The sequence below is a fragment of the Petromyzon marinus genome, chromosome 66 (genome assembly GCF_048934315.1).
Source record: "Petromyzon marinus isolate PM22_M1 ecotype Great Lakes invasive population chromosome 66, UKy_Petmar_22M1.pri1.0, whole genome shotgun sequence".
Classification (NCBI taxonomy): domain Eukaryota; kingdom Metazoa; phylum Chordata; class Hyperoartia; order Petromyzontiformes; family Petromyzontidae; genus Petromyzon; species Petromyzon marinus.
The window spans coordinates 7,709,131-7,737,091 of record NC_133732.1 but is presented as its reverse complement, the minus strand read 5'-3'; the positions used below and the strand labels follow the sequence as shown (position 1 = coordinate 7,737,091).

Below are 27,961 nucleotides of genomic sequence, written 5' to 3'. Positions count from 1 at the left end.
GGTAAAAAATAAAACAACAAAAAATCACGACGTTTCGGCCACAACACAAGTGGCCTTCATCAGGTGAAGGGACCGGACTGTCCAGAGGACAGCGTTAGAGTGAAGACAGCAAGCCCAGGTCGCGTCCTTTAAGCTGTGTGGACAGTCCGGTCCCTTCACCTGATGAAGGCCACCTACGTGACTTTACCGAATAGAACCAAAGAGTATGGATCCTTGCAGTCACGAAAGCTTCAAATCTAGAATTGATAACCTCTACGGGGAGGGCTTTCACCTATCTGTTAGAGCTTTCTGGACTGTTTTCACTCCAACGCTGTCCTCGTGACAGCACGGTCCCTTCACCTGATGAAGGCCACTTGTGTTGTGGCCGGAACGTCGTGATTTTTGTTGTTTTGTTTTTTACCTACGTGACTTTACCGAATAGAATCAAAGAGTAGTGGTGCTGCCCATCACAAGCAGTAGCAGCTCAACAAAGTGGCTGATGGCACCACCACCACCTTGCAGTCACGAACTTCAAATCTAGAATGGGCAGCGCCGCTTGTGAATTGAGATTCACCGTCTGCTGTGATTGACAGCCTTTAATCTTGATTTGAAGCTTTCGTGACTGCAGGAATTCATACTCTTTGGTTCTTTCGGTAAAGTCACGGGGATAGAAAACACAACTTGTGAATCACGACGTTTCGATAGCAACACAAGACATCGTCTTCGGGTGAAACAATACAGCAGGCGGACTGCTGAGGCAGGAGGAAATGTAGCGACAGAGCTACTGCAGCCAGAGGTTATTTACGTTTAGAGTATGAATGTCTGCAGTCACGAAAGCTTTAAATCAAGATTGAACCACCTCGACGGGAAGGATTCGCACACAACTCAGATTTGACTTCAACCGAGAAAATGGACGCAAAATTTAGCAATCTTTGGAAGGACGTTGATCAACCAGGTAGGGTGTGAACTGTTGTGTTTTGGTCCGACTCTCCGAGTTGCATTACATTTTTAAGTTTGCTAAGTTTCATATCTTTTTTATATTTTTTCTCTCTATCACCTTGTTCCCTCTGTAAATTTCACCCCCACCCTCTCGCCCGTTACGGCAGCCCCCTCCCCTCCTCGGATTGGCCGAGTCACCCACCCCCACCCCTCTCTGCGATTACATTCACTTGCAAATGCCATCCCTAGCCCCGCCCACTTACCCTTGGGTTGTGCCCAGCACAAACGTACAGAGTAAAACCTTGGATTGCGAGGAGCATAATTCGTTCCGGAAACGTGTTTGTAATGCAAAGCACTCGTATATCAAAGCACTCGTATATCAGTTGTGATCACCTGACACTCGGCAGACAAAGCGTAGACACGTACTACTACTCGTATTGCAAGACCCTCGCTCGTTTATCAAATTAATATTTATTTAAAACCTTGCTCGTCTTGCAAAACACTCGCAGACCAAAGTTACTCGCAATCCGAGGTTTTACTGTAGAGGCTTTGGCTGCAGCGGCTCTCTCGCTACATTTCCTCCTGCCTCGGCAGTCCGTCTGCTGTACTGTTTCACCTGAAGACGATGGCTTGTGCTGCTATCGAAACGTCGTGATTCATTTAGTTGTGTTTTCTATCTACGTGACTTTACCAAAAGAACCAAAGAGTATGACATCCTTTATTTAACCAGTTGAGACCCCCATGGTTCTGAGAAATAAATGTATGGATGAATGAACATCGATATTTTACCGTCAATTGTCCACTTTGTGAGGTATATCCCTAACCTAGCTGCTAGTAACCGCGCCGCGGATAACCAAAAAGCAAATCCTATGGACGCCCTGCGATGATATTTGTCCACCGCTCGCCAGCAACTCCTTGGTAAACTTGCACCGTTTCGCGATCAACGAATTCAGGAATGTACCTCGTAGCGCTCAACGTTATTGCACGGGTAAAAAAAATAAATGCCACCGTAGTTATTTTATATCGGCAGATTCATACAACCCCATTATTCACCGACGACTCTCTCCCGTACGGTAATCGCGCACACTTATATAAATCAACCTCGCGGCGTACCACCTCGCCCTGGCGCATTGCCTCGTGTACCCCACCGGGGGTTCACGTACCCACCCCCGGTCAAGAACCCACTGCCCGTTGCGTGCGCGGTGGGTTTTCTCCGGGGTGTTCCGGAGTTATTCCTCACCGCTGGAGGAATCCGATTAGCCATGAAGCTCTTGCTCACAGATGTCCAATCATATTCTTAGTTCTTTCGGTAAAGTCACGTTTAAGGGAAACAACAAAATAATAAAATATATATAAAACAATAAAAATTCTCACGACGTTTCGACGACCGTTTGTGTTATGGTCGAAACGTCGTGAGAATTTTTATTGTTTTATATATTTTATTATTTTGTTGTTTCCCTTAAACGTGACTTTACCGAAAGAACTAAGAATATGAATTACTGCAGTCACGAAAGCTTTAAATCAAAAGATGTCCAATCGTTTAAGAAAAGAGGGTCCCGCCACGTACCCCCGACATAGCCTTCGGCAGACGAGTCTTGAGGCTCGCCGAGGATCTGCTGGGTAAGTGACCGATTGCAGTTCCTAAAAAAAGCTGAGCTGACGTGTAGCTCGTTTTCAGAAGCACGAATGATAGCTCCACAAAGTGGGCTTATCGTAATCATCATCATCGTGTAGAAATCTGTAGCAGCAGTCAAATACTCTAAACGCATGAGATGTTGATTCTAAATGTGGAGGGGGAAAAAAAACCCGAGAACCTGGGGAAAAATCCACGCGACCACGGGGAGAAAAATACGCAAACTCCAAATGCACCGCAGGCATCAGGCATCACACTCACGACCTCTTGAATACCAGGTGAGGGAGTTAACATCTCGCCTGTGTCCGCATCCACGGCACTAAAGCTGCCACTGCTGCCTGCCTGCCTCCTGCTGCTGCAGCTGTTTGATTCCACGCGTCCATTACCTTCACTCAGCAGAGAAAGTTCAACTCCTGGTAGGGCCCTGCCCATTCCTCTCAATGCATCCCCTGACCCCTGACCCCTTAGGCCTGACACCTTCCCTGATCAAGCCCCAACTTCCATTCCTCTTTCGGCTCCGCGCCTTTTTCTTCCTTTTTAGGACCACGCCCCCCTTCTTCTTTAGCCCCCACCCCTTCCTCTCTAGGCCCCACCCCTTCCTCTCCAGGCTCCACCCATTCCTCTTTAGGTCCCGCCCCTTCCCCCTGCCTGCAAGCGGGGTGGGTGGGGCTTGGTGTGGGTAGCGGTGGTGGTTGCGGTGTTGGTGGAGAGTGTACGCACGGCAGTAGAGGTAGTGGTGGGTGGCGTCAGTAGGGGTCGATGCGGCGGCGGCGGCGGCGACTTTACTACAACGACCAAACATTCCGCTTAGAGCAGCAATGCAATAAGCCGGCAGTTTGTATCATCGCTATCACCTCTGATTAGCATAGTTGGCTACGTATGGTGCCAAACAAGTTCAACATACATATACACACGTCGAGTAATACAGTGAGAGGCATTCTGTATATACATCACCCACGGTGACTGCAGCGGGAATCAAAGTAACCATTGGCGTTGTTGTCGCGATGATGGAGAATGTAAATTACAAAATGTATAAACAAACCGAAAGCCTCCTCCTGAACACACGTCCGTCCCTCCACGTGAACATGAACATCAACATATTCTTAGTTCTTTCGGTAAAGTCACGTAGAAGGGAAACAATAAAGTAATAAATAAAACAATTTCTTGCTGTTGTTTCCACACCTGATGATGACTGCTTGTGTTGCAGTCGAAACGTCGTGAGAATTCTATTGTTTGATATTTTTATTATTTTATTGTTTCCCTTCTACGTGGTGGTGACTTTACCGAAAGAACCAAGAATATGAATCCCTGCAGTCACGAAAGTTTTAAATCAAAATAAACAACATTATTTCCTCGACATCCCATCAGCCACATGCTCGGGCTTCTGGAAGTGCCTCGCTTCAGTAGCACTGATTCAAGACAAGCGACAACCCTGCTGACGAGAAACTCAATGCCGAGACTCTGACGAGACAGCGCATGTCGAAACCGGTTCTCGAGTGGTTGCTCGTCTGCTCATCAATGCTGTTGAAATGGCACACTCCCAGTAGGACGTGCGAGTGTGGCCGCTGGGGTGAGTCATAAATCCTTTCATATTTTACATTGCGGAGAGGTGGAGATTGCTCTGTTGCACTAAAACACCCCGTGTCTGGAATGTGGCAAGATCCGTCGCATGAAACGTCACATACTATATATATCCTTTATAAGGTACCACGTGCTACCATCTGCTACGAAGGTCCGTCGCCCGAAACGTTGCCTATGTTATTGTTATGCCTGTGCACCACTGCCAACGCAGCAGCAGCATCACTGGGTGCCGCGGTGGTGAGACGTGTCTCTCTCATCATCATCACGGTGGCTAGGAGATGTTAACTACCTCGCCTGGTGTGCAGGAGGTCGTGGGTTCGATCCAGACCCTGACGATGCCTGCTGCTGTAGATTTGGAGTTTGCTTGTCTCTCTCTCTCTCATGATCATCACGGTGGCTAGGAGATGTTGACTATATCGCCTGGTAGAGGTGGTGGGTTCCATCCTGACCCTGACGCCGACTGAGTTAGTTTCCAGTGCCATGCAGAGCAAGGGTTGGTGGACCGCGCACAGATGGGTTATGAAACTCCCCCTTATACCCGTGGATGGGTGTCGTGGAGGAGCCGTACCCATCTCACTCCCTCCTAGAGCAGAGTGTGTGGACTAATCTCCATCTGTCCCATCTCACTCGCTCCTACAGCAGTGTGTGGACTAATCTCCATCTGTTCCATCTCGCTCCCTCCTACAGTAGAGTGTGTGGACTAATCCCAATCTGTTCCATCTCGCTCCCTCCTACAATAGAGTGTGTGGACTAATCCCAATCTATTCCATCTCACTCGCTCCTACAGCAGAGTGTGTGGACTAATTCCCATCTGTTCCATCTGGAATAGCAAGGTGTTGCCCCCCACCCTCCCACCCCGCGTGCACGTCTGGGGTTTTTGTTTTTGTCCAGGCGCTCCGGATTCCTCCCAACACGAATATAAGCGCTTATTTAATCGGCTGAAAACATCGGAATATATAGAGGACTGTGAGAGCTTGGGTGTGGAGGGGGCCGGGGGGGGGGGGGGGGGGGACAACCGTTGGTGTCGCCAGCTCCTCACCACCGCGCGGCTGCCGCCGAAAACCGGCACGTCGTCGTCACCGTCTCAAAGTTGTCGCTCCCTGAGTAGTTCCGTGGCTTCGTCTTCAGGCACGCGGGAGAGCGAGCGAGAGCCCCACTCTGGCACGCCCCCGCGGAATTATTACTTTGCCGGAAAATGCAAACGTCAAGAGAACCAAGTGCCAGAAGCAGGGGCAGACCCAGAGAAAATCCACGGAGACGGAGCCCCCCTCTTCGTCGCCGTCGTCGCCATCGTCGCCATCGTCACTTCCCATCTCCCACGCTGCCCGCCCGCCTCTCCTTGCTCACGGCGCCCTCTTTGCCACGGCCGCCCTTGCCCGCCCCTAGCAATGCCCGGTCTCCCACTTCCTCCTCTTCCTCCTGCTCCTCCTCGTCGCCACCTTCCCCCGTCACCTCCTCGCCGCACGAGCGGCACTTCCCGTGCGTCGCCAGGTACGGCGCCCGCGGCGACACCAGCAACGAAGCCGCGGGGGACACTGGGGGAGGAGAGAAGCCTCCTCCACCACCTCCATCGCCATCGCCCATCTCTATCGCCTGCATCCGTGTCACGCCCTTCTTCTTCCTGCCGGCCTTGTCCTGCGCCCCTAAGACCACGACGCACCGCCCCGGGAGCACTCCGTTCGGCCGCCCCGCGCAAGCCGAGCTCCGGCTGCCACCACCGCAGCCACCGCCGCCGGAGCCGCCGGAGCCGCCGCCGTAGCTGCTGCCGCGGGTCAGCTCGGCCCTGCCGCGGGCCGGGTGACACGTGCAGTCGCAGCGGCAGCTGCAGCAGGCTCCGGCCCTGTCGTCGGGGGCCGAGCGCGTCGAGTCGCTCCGCACCGCCGAGAGGGGCGACTCGCGGAGGCTGACATTCTGGCGTGTGTTGCAGATTAACGGTGCCAGCCAGTACTTGATGGGGATGTAGAAGAGCTCAATGAGGTTGAGGAAGAGGCAGATCTGGGTGGGGCAAGAGAGAGAGAGATGGTTACGTCGCGACTTAAGCAATGAGGAGCTCTGATTGGTTGGTGAGACAGACGGCGACGTCACGACTTTAGCACGTGGATTTTTTTTTATATTGAGGCGCTCTGATTGGTTGGTGCGAGAGACGGTCACGTCACGACTTAAGCACGTGGATTTTACATTGAGATGTGGCTGAATATACAGAGTTGCCCAAAAGTCAGGACAAGTAACATTATTATTATACAGGGTGGCCCAAAAGTCCGGACAAGTAGGATTATTTTTTATACAGGGTGGCCCAACAGTCATAAGAAGTAGGGTTTTCGTTATACAGAGTGGCTCACAAGTCAGGAAAAGTAGGGTTATTATTATACTGGGTGGCCCTAAATCAGGACACATAGGGTTCTTGTTATACAAGATGGCCTAAAAGTCAAGACAAGTAGGATTATTGTTGTTATTATTATACAGAATAACCCAAATCTCAGAACTTTTGGGGCAAGTGCTCTTCGCGAGTAGCAGCACCTAAAAAGGCCGGCACGGCACACGAGGGGGTGGTTGGCCAGCACCACGCCCCAGTGGTGACGTCTACGACACACCGCACCCTTTAAGACGTTTTTCTTGTTCATGTTTTCATTTTCGTTTGTTGCGGTTGCACCCGATTCAAGAGCCGAATGGCTCACAGGGCTATACCAAAATAAATGGGACTAATGGAACCCAGGCGCTCGTGGGAATCGGGGGCCGAGTCGACCTGCGGTAGAGGCCCCGGCAGCTCTGAGCGTCGGCGTCTCGTCACCTCTCGTGCACCCAGCTACCCTCACCGTCGTCGCCGTAAGCCGATGCGGCGGGTTACACAACGACCCCATCCTGACCCTCCTCCTCCTCCTCCCCCCCGACACCTGGGCCACCCCTCCTGGGCGACTGGTAACCGACTCTGCACAAATGGCTGCCAAGAAGCCGGAGGGCACCCAAATACCCGCCGGACCGGTTAAGGCAGACGCGTGACGATTACTTCACGGTGCCGGCTGTTGCGTTACCTGCATATGCATGGGCTTGTGTGTGAGTGTGTGTGTGTTTTTCTGTGTGTTTTTGTGTCTCTGTGTGTGTGTCTAAGGGGGGAGCGGTTAGTGCGCTGCTACGCTGTGAATCCGGCCACCCGAGTTGGATTAATAGCTGTGACGATTATCTGAACCAGTCCTGGGCCTCCCCTATGTCCATTCGGCCTCAAATGAGTACCTGGTGCGGTGCGTAGTAAACATCGCCACTGTGGAGACACGGCCGGGCGTGGTTCTGGCCACCCACGCCCTCGTGTCCCGTGCGGGCATTCATAGGTGCTGCTCGCTAACAGCACTTGCCCCTACAGTCTGGAAAGGCTATACGGGGGATATTTGTCTTTTGTCTTAATAGGTGCTCCCAAAGAGCACTTTCCTTAAAAGTTGGTTGAGGCTACACGGGGGATCTTTGTCTTCGTCTGTGTGGGTGTCTGCGGGAGGAGCGGTGGTGCAGCGGTTAGCACGCAGCCGCACTACGACCCCGGCAGAGATCTGAAATTCAACTGTCGCTCACGGCCACCACGACCAACGCCGCTGGCAACGATTATATTATCTGAACTGGTCCTGGCCCTCCTTCCCTAGGTCGACTCAGCCTCAAATGAGTTACCTGGTGCAGTGGAGTGTCGTAAACATCGCCACTGGGGTGAGACAAAGGCGGCCGGGCGTGGTGCTGGCCACCCACCCCCTCGTGTGCCACAGCGCCGGCCTTCGTAGGTGCTGCTACTCGCTAACAGCACTTGCACCAAAGAGTCTATTATGTTTCCCTGATGGCTGCTGATGATGGTTACCAAGGCTGCGTTGGCTGGGTCATGTGGCCTGCATGCCCAGCCACCCCACGCTTCTGTTTGGTCGGATAGAGGGGGCTAAACGGGCGCGGCATGGGCTGGAGAAGAGATTGAGCTGATGGGTAGTGAATGGGTGGACGGGTGAGTGGGTGGATGGATGGGTGAGTGAGTGAGTGGCACAGGCGAGAGAAGAGATGGACTGATGGGTGAGTGGGTGGGTGAGTGGGAAGGTGGGTGGGTAAGTGAGTGGCACGGGCTAGAGAAGAGATTGACTTATGAGTGAGTGGGTGGGTGAGTGGTACAGGCTGGAGAAGAGATGGAGCTGATGTGGTACAGGATGACGTGGAGCTGAGTGGACTTGCCGATGACCGGTACCAGCGGTGTAAAGATCGGCCTCTGTGGAGGAGGAGGCTCGTTAAGGACGCTACTGGGCAGTTGGAGGCAGTCGCCCTCCAGCAACACTGATGCGCCATGCCAGCACTGACCCCAGTCTGTTAAAGGTTACATGGGGGATCTTTGCCATTTTCCTGCACTGCATCGTGAATATTGATGTTCACTATAATAATGATAGCCCTGATGAATGTGGACCTCAGTTACCCCATGTCAACCGTCAGGGACAGTTTGACCATATTGTGACTCTGTGCGGGTTGGTGAACGGGCCGCTTCGGAAAAACTCTACACGTACCGGGTGTCCGGAAATGATTATACCAACGATAAATTTGAATAGTTCTATTGCCCTTCGAGATACTCACGTAAATTTGATGTGAATATATGCATGAGACTCGTCATGAGTTTGATCTTGTTGCGAATATTGTATTGGTTATTTTATTTCTGGTCCAGGAGAAACTCCCCATTGTCTTCTGATGTAATGACGAGTCGATAATGATGGAAAATTAAGAAAAGAGTTTTTACCCTTTCTGGCGATATAACAAGATTTGTGTTCAGATGTTCAAACATCAAACAGATTATACCTTTTGCAAGCCATTAAGTCTGCATCAACCACACAGTTTAACACGTAGGAGGCTTTCGTGACCAATATCATCCATAATACAGGTTTTTTTGAGTTAGATCGTGTAAATATATGTGTGTCGTTAAACCTGCCACCACCCGACACAGCCAATTAGTAAGGTTTGTCACGTAAACAGAAAGTGCCAAGCCCCAATATTTACAATCTGAGTACGACGTTTCGGCAGTAATTACAACAACCAATTTGGCTGTCAATCTGGGTGTCGCCTGATGAAGCTGGTTGTAATTACTGGCGAAACGTCGTACTCAGATTGTAAATGTTGTGCCTTGGCTCTCCAAGAAACCGGAGTGCTGTACTAGTATACTACACTATACACTACACTATACACTACACTATACACTACACTATACACTAGTGCTGTACTAGTATACTACACTATACACTACACTATACACTACACTATACACTACATACTACACTATACACTACACTATACACTACTATACACTACACTATACACTACACTATACACTACAAATTACACTAGTGCTGTACTAGTATACTACACTATACACTACACTATACACTAGTGCTGTACTAGTATACTACACTATACACTACACTATACACTAGTGCTGTACTAGTTTACTACACTATACACTACTATACACTACACTGTACACTAGTGCTGTACTAGTAATGAATTGGCACGTTCTGTTTACGTGACAACCCTTACTAGTTGGCTGTGTTGGGTGATGGCGGGTTTAACGACACAACATTTATATATTTACACGATCTAACCATGCAAAAACCTCTATTATGGATTAACCACACATATACTTGTGGCAAAACATGCCAACAAACATGCTCTGATAACGTCACATGGCACTGTCTTTGGAAACCGATTGGCCTACACCAGAGACGGCAGCCCTCTTTATGGCCTAGTCTCACCACCAGTGACAGACCAGAGAACAGTGCCAAAAGGCGAACAGCACATTATCAGAGCCTGCCGGTTTGCATGCTTTGCCACAAGTACGTGCGGTTACTGCGGGTGCCGCTCCCATGTTGGTGCCGGAAAGCGGAAATGTCCGAAGTACGAATGGACAAACGGGCGATCTGACGGTCCGACGGACGGGCGAACGGACGCTCGCACGCCGATTGGACGGACGATCGGCCAATCGGACAAGCGAACGGAGGGAAAAAAAAAAAAAGAAAATGGCCGATCGGAGACACACAAACGACGGCCGGTCGGACAGGGGCGGTGGCACGGATCCGCCGGACAGACGGACGGACGGACGGACGGACAGACGGACGGACAGACGGACAAACGTCCGAGCGCTCACCCCGGACACGGTAAGCATGAAGATGATGAAGACGGTCTTCTCGGAGGGGCGCGACACGAAGCAGTCGACCGAGTTGGGGCACGGGGCCACTGAGCACTGGGCCACCATGGGCAGAATGAGGCCCAGGGGCGAGCAGAACCTCCAGAAGAGGTAGGCGGAGCCCACCTCGACGACCACTCGGCATATCACGCTCAGCTGGTAGGTCCACACCAGGCCCCCCTCCATCTTGTCCAGGTCCTCACGGCCTGGGTGGGAGACATTGAGAAGGGGAACGCGAGAGGAGAGAAACGCGAGACAGAGGGAGATTGAGAAGATAAGAGAGAGAGATGGATACATTGAAGAGAGAGGTGGATACACTAGAGAGAGATGGATACATGAGAGAGAGATGGGGAATAAGAGAGAGATTGATACACTAGAGAGATGGATACACGAGAGAGAGATGGATACACTAGAGGGATGAGAAGGGGATCACAATATGACAGAGAGATGGATACATGAGAGAGAGAAAGATGGGGAATAAGAGAGAGATTGATACACTAGAGAGATGGATACACGAGAGAGAGATGGATACACTAGAGGGAGAAGGGGATCACAATATGACAGAGAGATGGATACATGAGAGAGAGAAAGATGGGGAATAAGAGAGAGATTGATACACTAGAGAGATGGATACACGAGAGAGAGATGGATACACTAGAGGGAGAAGGGGATCACAATATGACAGAGAGATGGATACTTGAGAGAGAGAGAGAGATGGGGAACAAGAGAGAGATTGATACACTAGGGAGATGGATACAGGAGAGAGAGAGATGGATACACTAGAGAGATGGATACACTAGAGAGATGGGGAACAAGAGAGAGATTGATACACTAGAGAGATGGATACACGAGAGAGAGATGGATACACTAGAGGGAGAAGGGGATCACAATATGACAGAGAGATGGATACTTGAGAGAGAGAGAGAGATGGGGAACAAGAGAGAGATTGATACACTAGGGAGATGGATACAGGAGAGAGAGAGATGGATACACTAGAGGGAGAAGGGGATCACAATATTACAGAGAGATGGATACATGAGAGAGAGAAAGATGGGGAATAAGAGAGAGATTGATACACTAGAGAGATGGATACACGAGAGAGAGATGGATACACTAGAGGGAGAAGGGGATCACAATATGACAGAGAGATGGATACTTGAGAGAGAGAGAGAGATGGGGAACAAGAGAGAGATTGATACACTAGGGAGATGGATACAGGAGAGAGAGAGATGGATACACTAGAGAGATGGATACACTAGAGAGATGGGGAACAAGAGAGAGATTGATACACTAGGGAGATGGATACACGAGAGAGAGATGGATACACTAGAGGGAGAAGGGGATCACAATATGACAGAGAGATGGATACTTGAGAGAGAGAGAGATGGGGAACACAAAACAAAAAAGACGACACTGCCAACAATTGCCCAAGCTCAGCGGGCCTCTACGTGGTGGCAGTGCCGGATTATCCTCGTAGCAAAAGTAGCTACAAATGCTACGGGCCCCGCACTTTCAAGGGCCCCACGCTAAACGCTTTCAAGCTATCAATTCCGGTTCAGTGATTCTGCACTTGCTCTATTACTATAGTACTATACCGCCTTCGACCTTTATGAACGACTGGGTGTTTAAGGTTAGCGATTTGTCGTATTATCCGGCTGCATAGCAAATGAAAAAATACAATCACTTTCCTATGCAAGTAAAAAAAAATGTGTGTTTTAATATTTACGTGTTTTTTTTTTAATTTAAGGCCCCATTATAACAACATTTGCTACAGGCCCCGCACGAGCTTCATCCGGCACTGCGTGGTGGGAGTAAACCGGGTTGCCCGGATAGAACCTCATGCGTCGCGAGCGGGGCGGGTTGGCGAGTTGTGGAGGCGGGGGGGGGGGGGGGGGGGGTCAGAGGGAGCAACGCTCGATCTCCCGCGGCCGTCACCTTTGAACTTGTTCCGGAATCGCCGCGCCGCCACGTGCATGAGCACGAGCATAGTGGGCGTGGACACGAGCACCAGCTGGATGGCCCAGAAGCGGATGTGCGACACAGGGAAGAAGGCGTCGTAGCACACGGTCCTAGGGTGGTGGCGGGGCATCGGGCAGGGTGGGGGGCGGGGACACGAGGAGGGGCAGAGAGACAGAGTTAAGGAAGGGGCGGGGTTGGGAGCAGTGGTGGGCGGGGCTGCCTGGGTGCTGGGCGGGACTAGCTGGGTGGTGGGCGGGGCAACCTGTGCAGTGGGCGGGGATAGCGCAGTGGTGGGCGGATCTAGCTGAGTGGTGGGCGGGGCCACCTGGGTGGTGCAGTAGCACAAGTAACAACACTGGCTAATTGCATGCCTATGCAGGTTGCCGCGTGTTGATTAACTGTGCCTAATCCAAGCGGTATTATGCGCCGCTTATTCTCCAATTTCCTCCCAAAGCAAAAACCCTCACACAAAGACAAAGATCCCCCGTGTAGCCTTAACAGACTGTTGGGGCAGGTGCTGTTAGTGAAGGCCGGCACTGTGGCACACGAATGGGTGGGTGGTCAACACCAATGCCCGGCCGCCATTGTCTCCCCAATGGCGATGTTTACTACGCACCGCACCAGGTACTCGTTTGAGGCTGAGTCGACCGAGTGGAGGCCCAGGACCGGTTCAAATAATCGTCACCGGTGTTGGCCGTGAGCAGGAATCGAACTCGGGTCACCGGGATTGTAGCGCAATGTCGCGCTGACCACTACACTACCGCTCCCCACCAAACTGGGATGCCACACACAGCAGCAGCAGCAACATCGCCCCTCAACTGCAACACTCGTGAATAACAAAAAACAGCCTTGGGACTTATTGCCTACCTTTCATATACTTTGATCATCCGATTCCTCCAGGATGAATAAAAGATTATCATGCTGATGCATCTTTCCCTGACGAATAAGTAAATATAAACCGAGTCATTTGTATTCCACTATGATGTTGTGGAAAGTGTAAACCGGAGTACAGACAGTCCTCGATTTACGAACGCCCATACTTACGAACGCCCGCACTTACAAATGCCCGTGCTTACGAACGCCCGACTTACAAACGCCACCCGCACTTATGAACGCCACCCGCACTTACGAACGCCCGCACTTACGAGTGCCACCCATACGAGTGCCACCCATACTTATGAACCAATTTCCATGAAAAAGCATCAACTCAAAAAAACATGAACTCCAAATTGAGAAAAATTAAAGGCGGAACTATTTTGCTCAGAGTGATCCTCTGCCAGATGCAGTGAGTCAGCCTCGTGGGTTGGGGCCGTCTTGGGGGTCAGGGGAGCAATGCTTGCTCTGTGTGCTTGTGTGTGTGCCATGTATGTGTGGCGTGTGTGTGTGTGTGGCGTGTGTGTGTGTCGTGTATGTGTGTGTGGCGTGTGTGTGTGTGTGTGGCGTGTGTGTGTGTGTCGTGTATGTGTGTGTGGCGTGCGTTTGTGTGGCATGTGTGTGGCACGTGTGTGTGGCGTGTGTGTGTGGCGTGCGTGTATGTGTGTGGCGTGTGTGTGTGTCGTGTATGTGTGTGTGGCGTGTGTGTGGCGTGTGTGTGTATGTGTGTGGCGTGTGTGTGTGGCGTGTGTGTGTGTGTGGCGTGTGTGTGTGTGTGGCGTGTGTGTGTGGCGTGTGTGTGTGTGTGGCGTGTGTGTGTGTGTGGCGTGTGTGTATGCAGGGAAGCGTGACTGCTGCTGCACGTCGCATGCTCCCGCTTGCGTACTTGCATCCCGGCTGCCGCGTGTTGCACTCGAACTCCTTCTGCTCGTCTGAGTAGACCTTGTCCGCCACGGCGACGAGCACCAGCAGCCGGAAGATGAGCAGCACCGACAGCCAGACCTGCGCAGCGCACGCGACGGACAGCAACATCGACAATTGCCCATTGGACAACGCCGATAGCACGTGGTTGGGGGTGCATAGACGATGCTCATTGGACAACGGCGATAGCACGTGGTTGGGTCTGCATAGACGATTGCCCATTGGACAACGCTTATAGCACGTGGTTGGGGGTGCATAGACGATGCCCATTGGACAACGCCGATAGCACGTGGTTGGGGGTGCATAGACGATGCCCATTGGACAACGGCGATAGCACGTGGTTGGGTCTGCATAGACAATTGCCCATTGGACAACGCCGATAGCACATGGTTGGGGGTGCATAGACGATTGCCCATTGGACAACGCCGATAGCACGTGGTTGGGGGTGCATAGACGATTGCCCATTGGACAACGCCGATAGCACGTGGTTGGGGCTACATAGACGATACCCATTGGACAACGCCGATAGCACGTGGTTGGGGGTGCATAGACGATTGCCCATTGGACAACGCCGATAGCACGTGGTTGGGGCTACATAGACGATACCCATTGGACAACGCCGATAGCACGTGGTTGGGGGTATACAGACGATACCCATTGGACAACACCGATAGCACGTGGTTGGGAGACACGGACGATTCCCATTGGACAACGCTGATAGCACGTGGTTGGGAGATATGGACGATTCCCATTGGACAACGCCGATAGCACGTGGTTGGGGACACGCGGATACTTCAAACAGAACTATTTTTTATTTTACCAGGTGAGGCCAACTTGAGACTAAGTAGCTTTTCTTAGAAGCGACCCTGGCTATCACAAATTATGACTCAACCAAGTAGGTTTATCATCGTGATCATCATCACGTGGGAATGTATAGCAGCAGTTCAATACTCTTAACGCGTGGTGACGTTGATTCCAAATGTGTAGGGAAATCCCGGAGGGACCCATGGAGAAATCCAAGCGACCAGGGGTAGAGAGACACGCAAACTACAGGCATCGTCAGCGTCGGGATCGAACCCACGACTTCCTGCATACCAGGCAAGGTAGTTAACATCTCCTAGCCACCGTGATGATGATGAGAGAGAGAGAGACGCAAATTCCAAACATACAGCAGCAGGTGTCATCAGGGTCGGGATTGAACCCACGCCCTCCTGTATACCAGGCGAGGTCATTAACATCTCGACAAAAGGAACGAACCTTTCCGACTTGCGTTTCATACTTGGCCACATTCTTAAGGACATCGTTGAGCAGGCTCCAACTCATGCTTGCGGCAGTCCACCACGGGTGGGAATCTGCAACAGGGGGAGGAAGAATGGGCGTTCTCATCATCACCATCACCATTGGAATCATTGTCATCATCGGTAGAGTGCTGTCCACAATGGTGGTATCGTCATCGTAAGCGGGACACGTGTGGTAGTGGTGGTAGTAGTAGGGGAAGTGGAGGTGGTAATAGTAGTGGTGGTAGTAGTAGTGGTGGGAGTAGTAGTTGTAGTAGGGATAGTAGTGGTAGTAGTAGTGGTGCTAGTAGTGGTGGTAGTAGTAGTGGTAGCAGTGGTGGTAATAGTAGTGGTAGTATTAGTGGTAGTAATAGTAGTGGTGGGAGTAGTAGTGGTAGTAAGTTGTAGTAGTAGTGTGAGTCTATGGCCCTCTGTGTGAGTCTATGGGTCTCTGTGTGAGTCTATGGCCCTCTGTGTGAGTCTGTGGCTCTCTGTGTGAGTCTATGGGTCTCTGCGTGAGTCTGTGGCTCTCTGTGTGAGTCTATGGCTCTCTGTGTGAGTCAATGGCTCTCTGTGTGAGTCTATGGATCTCTGCGTGAGTCTATGGCTCTCTGCGTGAGTCTATGGCTCTCTGCGTGAGTCTGTGGCTCTCTGCGTGAGTCTATGGCTCTCTGCGTGAGTCTGTGGCTCTCTGTGTGAGTCTATGGCTCTATGTGTGAGTCTATGGCTCTCTGTGTGAGTCTATGGCTCTCTGCGTGAGTCTATGGTTCTGTGTGAGTCTATGGCTCTATGCGTGAGTCTGTGACTCTCTGGGTGAGTCTATGGCTCTCTGCGTGAGTCTGTGGCTCTCTGCGTGAGTCTGTGGCTCTCTGTGTGAGTCTATGGCTATCTGTGTGAGTCTATGGCTCTCTGTGTGAGTCTATGGCTCTCTGCGTGAGTCTATGGTTCTGTGTGAGTCTATGGCTCTATGCGTGAGTCTATGGCTCTCTGTGTGAGTCTATGGATCTCTGCGTGAGTCTATGGCTCTCTGCGTGAGTCTATGGCTCTCTGCGTGAGTCTGTGGCTCTCTGTGTGAGTCTATGGCTCTCTGTGTGAGTCTATGGCTCTCTGTGTGAGTCTATGGCTCTCTGCGTGAGTCTATGGCTCTCTGCGTGAGTCTGTGGCTCTCTGCATGAGTCTATGGCTCTCTGTGTGAGTCTATGGCTCTCTGCGTGAGTCTGTGGCTCTCTGTGTGAGTCTATGGCTCTCCGTGTGAGTCTATGGCTCTCTGTGTGAGTCTATGGCTCTCTGTGTGAGTCTACGGCTCTCTGCGCGAGTCTATGGATCTCTGTGTGAGTCTATGGGTCCCTGCGTGAGTCTATGGGTACCTGCGTGAGTCTATGGGTCTCTGTGTGAGTCTATGGGTACCTGCGTGAGTCTATGGGTCTCTGTGTGAGTCTATGGCTCTCTGTGTGAGTCTACGGCTCTCTGCGCGAGTCTATGGCTCTCTGTGTGAGTCTACGGCTGTCTGTGTGAGTCTATGGCTCTCTGTGTGAGTCTATGGCTCTCTGTGTGAGTCTATTGCTCTCTGTGTGAGTCTATTGCTCTCTGTGTGAGTCTATGGCTCTCTGTGTGAGTCTACGGCTCTCTGTGTGAGTCTATAGCTCTCTGTGTGAGTCTATGGCTCTCTGTGTGAGTCTACGGCTCTCTGTGTGAGTCTACGGCTCTCTGTGTGAGTCTACGGCTCTCTGCATGAGTCTACGGCGCTCTGCACGAGTCTAGATATAACGCTCGAGAACCCGGCTTGAACACAGGTGGGTCCAGTCTGAACCCGTCATCTCATTGTCTACGACACGGCCATCGTGACGGCAGAGCAGTCTCTTCTCTGGCGTCGCTGTTTCTCATCTTCTGTTTTCTCTTCTCAAAACCAACAGCTCTAAGTCGCCCGTTCCCACAATCCCCCAAACTTCCGCCATGCGACAGCGCCCAAGGCAGTCCGTGACGCCGTTGCAAGACAGCCGCTGCTGCTGTTGTTTTTAGCTGTTGTTGTTAGTTGTTGTTGTTAGCTGTTGTTGTCAGTTGTTGTTGTTAGCTGTTGTTGTTAGTTGTTGTTGTTAGCTGTTGTTAGCAGCAGAAGCAGCGCCAGCGCCACTGGTCTCAAATTACACATTTCTATGGCTGGGGAAATTCCATCCATAATTAATGCGACCTGATTTGACTGTTGCTGCTCGGGCACATGGCCAACATTCCATGCTCCCATCACCATGGAGACCGGGCATCACCATGGAGACCGGGCATCACCATGGAGACCGGGCATCACTATGGAGATGACCGGTCATCACCATGGAGACCGGGCATCACCATGGAGACCGGGCATCACCATGGAGACTGGTCATCTCCATGGAGATGACCGGTCATCACCATGGAGACCGGGCATCACCATGGAGATGACCGGTCATCACCATGGAGACCGGTCATCACCATGGAGACCGGTCATCACCGTGGAGACCGGTCATCTCCATGGAGACCGGTCATCACCGGGAGATGACCGGGCATCACCATGGAGATGACCGGTCATCTCCATGGTGATGACCGGTCATCTCCATGGTGATGACCGGTCATCACCATGGAGGAGACCGGTCATCTCCATGGAGACCGGTCATCACCATCGAAACCGGATTTGTAGCTCAGCGCGCTAACCGCTGCATCACCGCTCACCAAAGCTCCCCCGTGTAGCCTCAACAAATTGCCGGGGCAAGTGCTGTGAGCGAGTAGCGAGCGATAAAGGCTGGCATGGCACACGAGGGGGTGGGTGGCCAGCAACCACGCCCGGCCGCCTTTGTCTCCCTATACACACAAATAATAGATACAGACAGAGAGAGAGACACACTGACACACAGACTTAGAGACACACACAGACAATACACACACAGAGACTATACACACACAGACAATGTATACACAGACACAGAGAGACACACACACATACTTAGAGACACACACAGACAACACACTCACACAGACTATATACACACACAGACAAAATATACAGACTTAGAGGGAGACAGACACTCACGCAGACTTAGAGAGACACACACAACACACACACATACTATATATACACACTCACACAGACAATACAGTGAGGGAAAAAGTATTTGATCCCCTGCTGATTTTGTACGTTTGCCCACTGACAAAGAAATGATCAGTCTATAATTTTAATGGTAGGTTTATTTGAACAGTGAGAGACAGAATAACAACAACAAAATCCAGAAAAACGCATGTCAAAAATGTTATAAATTGATTTGCATTTTAATGAGGGAAATAAGTATTCGACCCCTCTGCAAAACATGACTTAGTACTTGGTGGCAAAACCCTTGTTGGCAATCACAGAGGTCAGACGTTTCTTGTAGTTGGCCACCAGGTTTGCACACATCTCAGGAGGGATTTTGTCCCACTCCTCTTTGCAGATCTTCTCCAAGTCATTAAGGTTTCGAGGCTGACGTTTGGCAACTCGAACCTTCAGCTCCCTACACAGATTTTCTATGGGATCAAGGTCTGGAGACTGGCTAGGCCACTCCAGGACCTTAATGTGCTTCTTCTTGAGTCACTCCTTTGTTGCCTTGGCTGTGTGTTTTGGGTCGTTGTCATGCTGGAATACCCATCCACGACCCATTTTCAATGCCCTGGCTGAGGGAAGGAGGTTCTCACTCAAGATTTGACGGTACATGGCCCCGTCCATCGTCCATTTGATGCGGTTAAGTTGTCCTGTCCCCAAAGCATAATGTTTCCCCCTCCATGTTTGACGGTGGGGATGGTGTTCTTGGGGTCATAGGCAGCATTCCTCCTCCTTCAAACACGGCGAGTTGAGTTGATGCCAAAGAGCTCCATTTTGGTCTCATCTGACCACAACACTTTCACCCAGTTGTCCTCTGAATCATTCAGATGTTCATTGGCAAACTTCAGACGGGCATGTATATGTGCTTTCTTGAGCAGGGGGACCTTGCGGGAGCTGCAGGATTTCAGTCATTTACGGCGTAGTGTGTTACCAATTGTTTTCTTGGTGACTATGGTCCCAACTGCCTTGAGATCAGTGACAAGATTCACCCGTGTAGTTCTGGGCTGATTCCTCATCGGTCTCATGATCATTGCAACTCCACGAGGTGAGATCTTGCATGGAGCCCCAGGCCGAGGGAGATTGACAGTTCTTTGGTGTTTCTTCCATTTGCAAATAATCGTACTAACTGTTGTCACCTCACCAAGCTGCTTGGCAATGGTCTTGTAGCCCATTCCAGCCTTGTGTAGGTCTACAATCTTGTCCCTGACATCCTTGGAGAGCTCTTTGGTTTTGGCCATGGTGGAGAGTTTGGAATCTGATTGATTGATTGCTTCTGTGGACAGGTGTCTTTTATACAGGCAACAAGCTGAGATTAGGAGCATTCCCTTTAAGAGTGTGCTCCTAAACTCAGCTCGTTACCTGTATAAAAGACACCTGGGAGCCAGAAATCTTTCTGATTGAAAGGGGGTCAAATATTTATTTCCCTCATTAAAATGCAAATCAATTTATAAAAAATTTTAAATGCGTTTTTCTGGATTTTGTTGTTGTTATTCTGTCTCTCACTGTTCAAATAAACCTACCATTAAAATTATAGACTGATCATTTCTTTGTCAGTGGGCAAACGTACAAAATCAGCAGGGGATCAAATACTTTTTCCCTCACTGTATATACAGACTTAGAGAGACACACACACAGACAACACACTCACACAGACTTTGAGAGACACACACACAGACAACACACACACAGACTATACACACACACAGACAATATATACAGACTTAGAGAGACACACACTCACACAGACTTAGAGAGACATACACACTCACACACACAACACGCACACTCACACAGACTTAGAGACACACACACACACACCACACACACAGGCTATATACACACACAGACAATATATACAGACTTAGAGAGACACACACACTCACACACACTCACACAGACTTAGAGAGACACACACACAACACACTCACACAGACAACACACACACAGACTATACACACACAGACAATATATACAGACTTAGAGAGACGCACACACTCACACTCACACAGACTTAGAGAAACACACACACAACACACTCACACAGACTTAGAGAGAGACACACACAAAACACGCACACACAGTCTATATACACACAGACAGACAATATATACAGACTTGGAGATACACACACACTCACAACACACTCACACAGACTTAAAGAGACACACACTCACACAGACTCACACAGACTTAGAGAGACACACACTCACACAGACTCACACAGACTTAGAGAGACACACACATCACGCACACTCACACAGACTCACACAGACTTAGAGAGACACACACTCACACAGACTCACACAGACTTAGAGAGACACACACAACACGCACACTCACACAGACTCACACAGACTTAGAGAGAGAGACACACACACACCACACTCACACAGACTATACACACACAGACAATATATACAGACTTAGAGAGACACACACACTCACACACACTCACAGACTTAGAGAGACACATACAACACACACACACTCACACAGGCTCAGAGAGACACACACACTCACACATACACAGACTTAGAGAGAGACACACACACAGACTCACACAGACTTAGAGAGAGACACACACACAACACACTCACACAGACTATACACACACACACAGACAATATATACAGACTTAGAGAGACACACACACTCACACAGACTCACACAGACTTAGAGAGACACACAACACGCACACTCACACAAACTTAGAGAGAGACACACACAGACAACACGCACACACAGACTTAGAGAGACACACACACAACACGCACACTCACACAGACTTAGAGAGACACACAGACAACACGCGCACACAGACTTAGAGAGACACACACAACACGCGCACTCACACAGACTTAGAGAGAGACACACACAGACAACACGCACACACATACTATATATACACACAGACTACACACACACAGCGGCTGTATACATACACAGACTTAGAGAGACAGAAAGACAAAGCTCCCCCGTGTAGCCTGAACAGACTGATGGGGCAAGTGCTGTTAGCGAGTAGCAGCAGCGCCTGTGAAGGCCGGCACGGCACACGAGGGGGTGGGTGGCCAGCACCACGCCCGGCCGCCTTTGTATCCCCAGTGGCGATGTTTACTACACACCGCTACACCAGGTACTCATTTGAGGCTGAGTCGACACACAGACACACACAATAGGACAATGGGTGTGCACGTGTGCGTGTGTGATCACTCAGGGTGTGGTTATATCTCGTATTACACTCGGTGTGTGTGTAGTGGTGTATCTCTGTGTGTAGTGCAGTGTGTGTGTAGTGTTGTGTGTGTGTAGTGTTGTGTGTGTAGTTGTGTGTGTGTGTAGTGTGTGTAGTGTTGTGTGTCCGTGTGTAGTGCTGTGTGTGTGTAGTGTGTCTGTGTGTAGTGATATGTGTGTGTGTAGTGCAGTGTGTGTGTAGTGTTGTGTGTGTGTAGTGTTGTGTGTGTAGTTTTGTGTGTGTGTGTGGTGTGTGTAGTGTTGTGTGTCTGTGTGTAGTGCTGTGTGTGTGTGTAGTGTGTCTGTGTGTAGTGATATGTGTGTGTGTAGTGCTGTGTGTGGAGCGCTGTGTGTCTGTGTGTAGTTTGTGTGTCTCTCTCTAAGTCTGTGTGAGAGTGTCTGTGTGTGTGTAGTCTCTGTGTGTGTGAGTGTCTGTGTGTGTGTAGCGGTTAGCGCGCTGCACTATGAACCTGGCGACCCGGGTTCGATTCCCGCTCACGGCCAACACCAGTGACGATTATTTGAACCGGTCCCGGGCCTCCCCTAGGTCGACTCAGCCTCAAATGAGTACCTGGTGCGGTGTGTAAACATTGCCATTAGGGAGACAAAGGCGGTCGGGCGTGGTGCTGGCCACCCACCCCCTCGTGTACCGTTCCGGCCTTCATAGGTGCTCGCTAACAGCACTTGCCCCTACAGTATGTTAAGGCTATATGGGGGGTCTTTGTGTGTATATACTGGGGGAGAGGAAATCCCTCAGCCAGGAAAACATCGTGGTACAAAGTGAGGATGACCCTGCTGAGGCTGCAGTGCCTCAAATATTGGAAGAAGTCACCCCCTGTGAGTGGCTGGCTGAGGTGCCATCTGTTGAGGAAGTACTGAAGGCGATCCAGAGTCTGAGACCAGGAAAGGCACCGGGTAGAGACGATCTCCCAAGCGAAATGCTGAGGGAGGGTGGCGTTTGTGCACAGACTGCCCTATATGACATCATAACAACAGTCTGGACCACTGGACGGGTTCTGCAGGATTGGAAGGATGCCCTGGTGGCCCCCCTCTTTAAGAAGGGGGACCGCACAGACTGTAACAACAACAGGGGCATCTCACTCCTCAGTGTGCCGGGAAAGGTCCTGGCAAGGATTATTCAGCATCGCCTTGCCAGGCACGCTGAGGAGAGGCTTGCGGAGCCCCAATGCGGTTTCAGGAAAGGGCGGTCCTGCACAGATGCTATATTTTCTGTCCGTCTGCTACAGCAGAGGTGTAGGGAATTCCAGCAAGACCTACATCTCTGATTTATTGACCTGTTCAAGGTCTATGATACCATTAGTAGGCCTGAGCTCTGGGTTGTTCTTCGTGCTTTTGGAGTCCCTGACCCTCTGGTCACGATCATTAAGGACCTTCATGATGGTGAGCGGGCCTGGGTAAAACTACGTGGCCGTGAGTCAGAGCCATTCCCTGTACACCTTGGGGTGCGACAGGGATGTCCTCTGGCTCCCACATTATTTAACATCTATTTCGACCACGTAGTTCGTGAAGCCTTCAATAGCTGTACCGGGGGAATCTCCATTTGGTACAGATATAATGGGATGCTGATCGATGCCCGGGTGCGGTCAAGGGATGGCTCCATATTGGTCAACCACGTTATGTATGCCGATGATTTGGTAATAGCTGCTCATTCAGAGTCGGAGACGCTGCTACTGAGACTGGAGCGTGCCACTAAGAGATGGGGCCTAACCATCAGCCCCACCAAAACTAAGCACCTGCCTGGGTATTTTGTACCATCGGACACTCCACCCCCATAACTCCCAATCGGTGATGGGGCAGTTTTGGAGAGAGTGGAGAGTTTCCCATACCTGGGCAGTGTGCTTATGACCGGCTCCAGTTTAACAGCAAAACTCTCACTCCGAATCAGTCGAGCGGCAATATCTTTTCATCGGTTGCGTAACTCTATGTGGAAGCTACCTGGTCTGTCGCTCCGCACTAAGCTTCAGGTCTTCTCGGCCACGGTCATTCCCTCCCTTCTCTACGCTTGCGAAACGTAGACCCCCTAATATCTTCGCCGGTTAGAAACATTTAGGCTGGCCTGCCTACGATCCTTCCTGGGTTTAACCAGGCTGGATTGTGTGAGGAGCTCACAAATCTTTGAAAGATCTGGGCACGGTCCCATCGGTGAGCTCCTCCGGCAGGCAAGGCTACGTTGGCTGGGTCATGTAGCCCGCATGCCCAGCCACCGCATGCCGAAACAGCTTTTGTTCGGCCGGATCGAGGGGGCTAAACGGGCGCGGCACGGGCTAGAGAAGAGACGGAGTGATGTGGTACAGGAGGACGTGGAGCTGAGTGGACTTGCCGATGACTGGTACCAGCGGTGTCAAGATCGGCCTCTGTGGAGGAGGCTCGTGAAGGACGCTGCTGGGCAGTGGGAGGCAGTCGCCCTCCAACAACAACGGAGGGCGGAGGAGTGACACTCACAACAACGAGTGGAGCGCCGGGTGGCTAAAGCACAGCAGGTTGGCACAGTAGGGGGCACACGTGGTGCATCAGCCAGTCATCTCGGTCAGTCGACCCGTGGCACCTGGGTCTACCACGTGACCTCATGCCAGCGGGCGTTCGACACTTCACGTGGCCTCAAGGTGCACATGTCCTGGCACAAACGTCGTGGTGACGTCACCGCCACTTAGTGGCGAATGGCGGTTGTTGTTGTGTGTGTACACTGTGTGTGTGTTTACACTGTGTGTGTATACACAGTGTGTGTGCACTGTGTGTGTACACTGTGCGTATACTATGTACTGTGTGTGTACACTGTGTGTGTACACTATGTACTGTGTGTGTACATTGTGTGTACACTGTGTGTATACTATGTACTGTGTGTGTACACTGTGTGTATACTATGTACTGTGTGTACACTTTGTGTGTATACTATGTACTGTGTGTGTGTACACTGTGTGTGTACACTGTGTGTGTGTACACTGTGTGTATACTATGTACTGTGTGTGTACACTGTGTGTATACTATGTACTGTGTGTGTACACTGTGTGTATACTATGTACTGTGTGTACACTGTGTGTGTGTACACTGTGTGTGTACACTATGTACTGTGTGTATACTATGTATTGTGTGTGTACACTATGTACTGTGTGTGTGTACACTATGTACTGTGTTTGTGTACACTGTGTGTGTGTGTATACACTATGTACTGTGTGTGTGTATACTGTGTCCTGTGTGTGTACACTGTGTGTATACTATGTACTGTGTGTGTACACTGTGTGTGTGTACACTATGTACTGTGTGTGTACACTGTGTGTATACTATGTACTGTGTGTGTACACTGTGCGTATACTATGTACTGTGTGTACACTGTGTGTGTGTACACTATGTACTGTGTGTATACTATGTACTGTGTGTGTACACTGTGTGTATACTTTGTACTGTGTGTATACTATGTATTGTGTGTGTACACTATGTACTGTGTGTGTGTACACTATGTACTGTGTGTGTGTACACTGTGTGTGTACACTATGTACTGTGTGTATATTATGTACTGTGTGTGTACACTGTGAGAGTATACTATGTACTGTGTGTGTACACTGTGTGTGTGTACACTATGTGCTGTGTGTGTACACTGTGTGTATACTATGTAGTGTGTGTGTGCACACTATGTACTGTGTGTGTACACTATGTACTGTGTGTGTACACTATGTACTGTGTGTATATACTATGTACTGTGTGTATACTATGTACTGTGTGTGTACACTATGTTTGTGTGTATACTATGTACTGTGTGTGTGTACACTGTGTGTATACTATGTACTGTGTGTGTACACTGTGTGTGTACACTATGTACTGTGTGTGTACACTGTGTATACTATGTACTGTGTGTACACTGTGTGTGTGTACACTATGTACTGTGTTTGTGTACACTTTGTGTATACACTATGTACTGTGTGTGTATACTGTGTCCTGTGTGTGTACACTGTGTGTGTATACTATGTACTGTGTGTGTACACTGTGTGTATACTATGCAGTGTGTGTACACTATGTACTTTGTGTGTACACTATCTACTGTTTGTATATACTATGTACTGTGTGTGTATACTATTTACTGTCTGTGTATACTATGTATTGTGTGTGTACACTATGTACTGTGTGTGTGTACACTATGTACTGTGTGTGTACACTGTGTGTGTACACTATGTACTGTGTGTGTATACTATGTACTGTGTGTGTACACTGTGTGAGTATACTATGTACTGTGTGTGTACACTGTGTGTGTGTGTGTACACTATGTACTGTGTGTGTACACTGTGTGTGTATACTATGTAGTGTGTGTGTGTACTCTATGTACTGTGTGTGTACACTATGTACTGTGTATATACTATGTACTGTGTGTATACTATGTACTGTGTGTGTACACTATGTGTGTGTGTATACTATGTACTGTGTGTGTGTACAGTGTGTGTGTATACTATGTACTGTGTGTGTACACTGTGTGTGTACACTATGTACTGTGTGTGTACACTATGTACTGTGTGTGTACACTGTGTGAGTATACTATGTACTGTGTGTGTACACTGTGTGTATGTATACTGTGTGTACACTGTGTGTATACTATGTACTGTGTGTGTACACTGTGTGTACACTGTGTGTGTACACTATGTACTGTGTGTACACTGTATGTGTATATATACTGTGTGTGTGTGTACACTGTGTGTATATATACTGTGTGTGTGTACACTGTGTGTGTACATTGTGTGTGTGTACACTGTGTGTGTACATTGTGTGTGTGTGTACACTGTGTATACTATGTCGTGTGTGTATACTATGTACTGTGCGTGTGTATACTGTGTGTGTGTACACTGTGTGTGCGTTTACACTATGTACTGTGTGTGTACATTATGTACTGTGTGTGTACACTATGTACACTGTGCGTGTATAGTATGTGCGTGTGTGTACACTGTGTGTGTATACTATGTACTATGTGTGTGTGTTCCGTGTGTGTGTGTACACTATGTACTGTGTGTGTATACACTGTGTGTACACTATATACTGTGTGTGTACACTATGTACACTGTGTGTGTGTATACTATGTAGTGTGTGTACACTATGTACTGTGTGTATATATGGTGTAGTGTGTGTATACTATGTACTGTGTGTACACTATGTACACTGTGTGTGTATACTGTGTGTGTCTACACTGTGTGTGTACACTATGTACTGTGTGTGTGCACACTGTGTGTGTACACTATGTACTGTGTGTGTACATTGTGTGTGTGTGTACACTATGTACTCTGTGTGTACACTATGTACACTGCGTGTGTATATATACTGTGTAGTGTGTGTATACTATGTACTGTGTGTACACTATGTACACTGTGTGTGTATACTGTGTGTGTCTACACTGTGTGTGTACACTATGTACTGTGTGTGTGTACACTGTGTGTGTACCCTATGTACTGTGTGTGTACACTATGTACACTGTGTGTATATACTATGTAGTGTGTGTATACTATGTAGTGTGTGTGTACACTATGTACACTGTGTGTATACTGTGTGTGTGTACACTGTGTGTGTGTACACTATGTACACTGTGTGTACACTATGTACACTGTGTGTACACTATGTACACTGTGTGTGTGTGTACACTGTGTGTGTGTACACTATGTATTGTGTGTGTACACTATGTACTGTGTGTGTGTGTACAATGTGTGTGTGTACACTATGTACACTGTGTGTGTACACTATGTACACTGTGTGTGTACACTATGTATTGTGTGTGTACACTTTGTACTGTGTGTGTGTACACTGTGTGTGTGTACACTATGTACACTGTGTGTGTACACTATGTACTGTGTGTGTGTACACTGTGTGTGTACACTATGTACACTGTGTGTGTGTATAAACACTATGTACTGTGTGTGTACACGATGTACACTGTGTGTGTGTACACTATGTATTGTGTGTGTACACTATGTACTGTGTGTGTGTGTACACTGTGTGTGTACACTATGTATTGTGTGTGTACACTATGTACTGTGTGTGTGTGTACACTGTGTGTGTACACTATGTATTGTGTGTGTACACTATGTACTGTGTGTGTGTGTACACTGTGTGTGTACACTATGTATTGTGTGTGTACACTATGTACTGTGTGTGTGTGTACACTGTGTGTGTACACTATGTATTGTGTGTGTACACTATGTACACTGTGTGTGTATAAACACTCACAGTTCAATTCACGTTTGCGACTCTTCAGCACAGACCGGACCGGGCTCGTCCATGGCTCAGCTCCCTGTCGATTCGTCTCC

The 27,961-nt window shown here is 49.6% G+C and overlaps 1 protein-coding gene across 2 annotated transcripts; it reads right to left on the bottom strand.

Annotated features, from left to right (window-relative positions):
- Nucleotides 1-559: 559 nt before the first annotated feature.
- Nucleotides 560-27,961, bottom strand: LOC116956537 (uncharacterized). Of its 2 annotated transcripts, none has more exons than XM_076054613.1 (6): nt 27,882-27,961; nt 15,321-15,415; nt 14,029-14,144; nt 12,246-12,379; nt 10,272-10,516; nt 560-6,127 (listed from the first exon to the last, which is right to left on the bottom strand). In XM_076054613.1, exons 2-6 carry the CDS (start codon nt 15,384-15,386, stop codon nt 5,435-5,437), a joined length of 1,254 nt encoding a protein of 417 aa, XP_075910728.1. In that variant the 5' UTR covers nt 15,387-15,415; nt 27,882-27,961; the 3' UTR covers nt 560-5,434. The 2 variants fall into 2 exon arrangements, with proteins under 2 accessions (XP_075910728.1, XP_075910729.1); XM_076054614.1 differs by lacking the exon at nt 27,882-27,961 and adding an exon at nt 18,038-18,843.

Excerpts from the sequence above, each read along its gene's own strand:
- LOC116956537 (XM_076054613.1), bottom strand. The coding sequence starts at position 15,386 with ATGAGTTGGAGCCTGCTCAACGATGTCCTTAAGAATGTGGCCAAGTAT. Across the intron at positions 14,145-15,320 it reads ATGAAACGCAAGTCGGAAAG|GTCTGGCTGTCGGTGCTGCT; the intron begins GTTCGTTCCTTT and ends TGCGCTGCGCAG. Across the intron at positions 10,517-12,245 it reads ATTCCGGAACAAGTTCAAAG|GCCGTGAGGACCTGGACAAG; the intron begins GTGACGGCCGCG and ends TCTCCCACCCAG.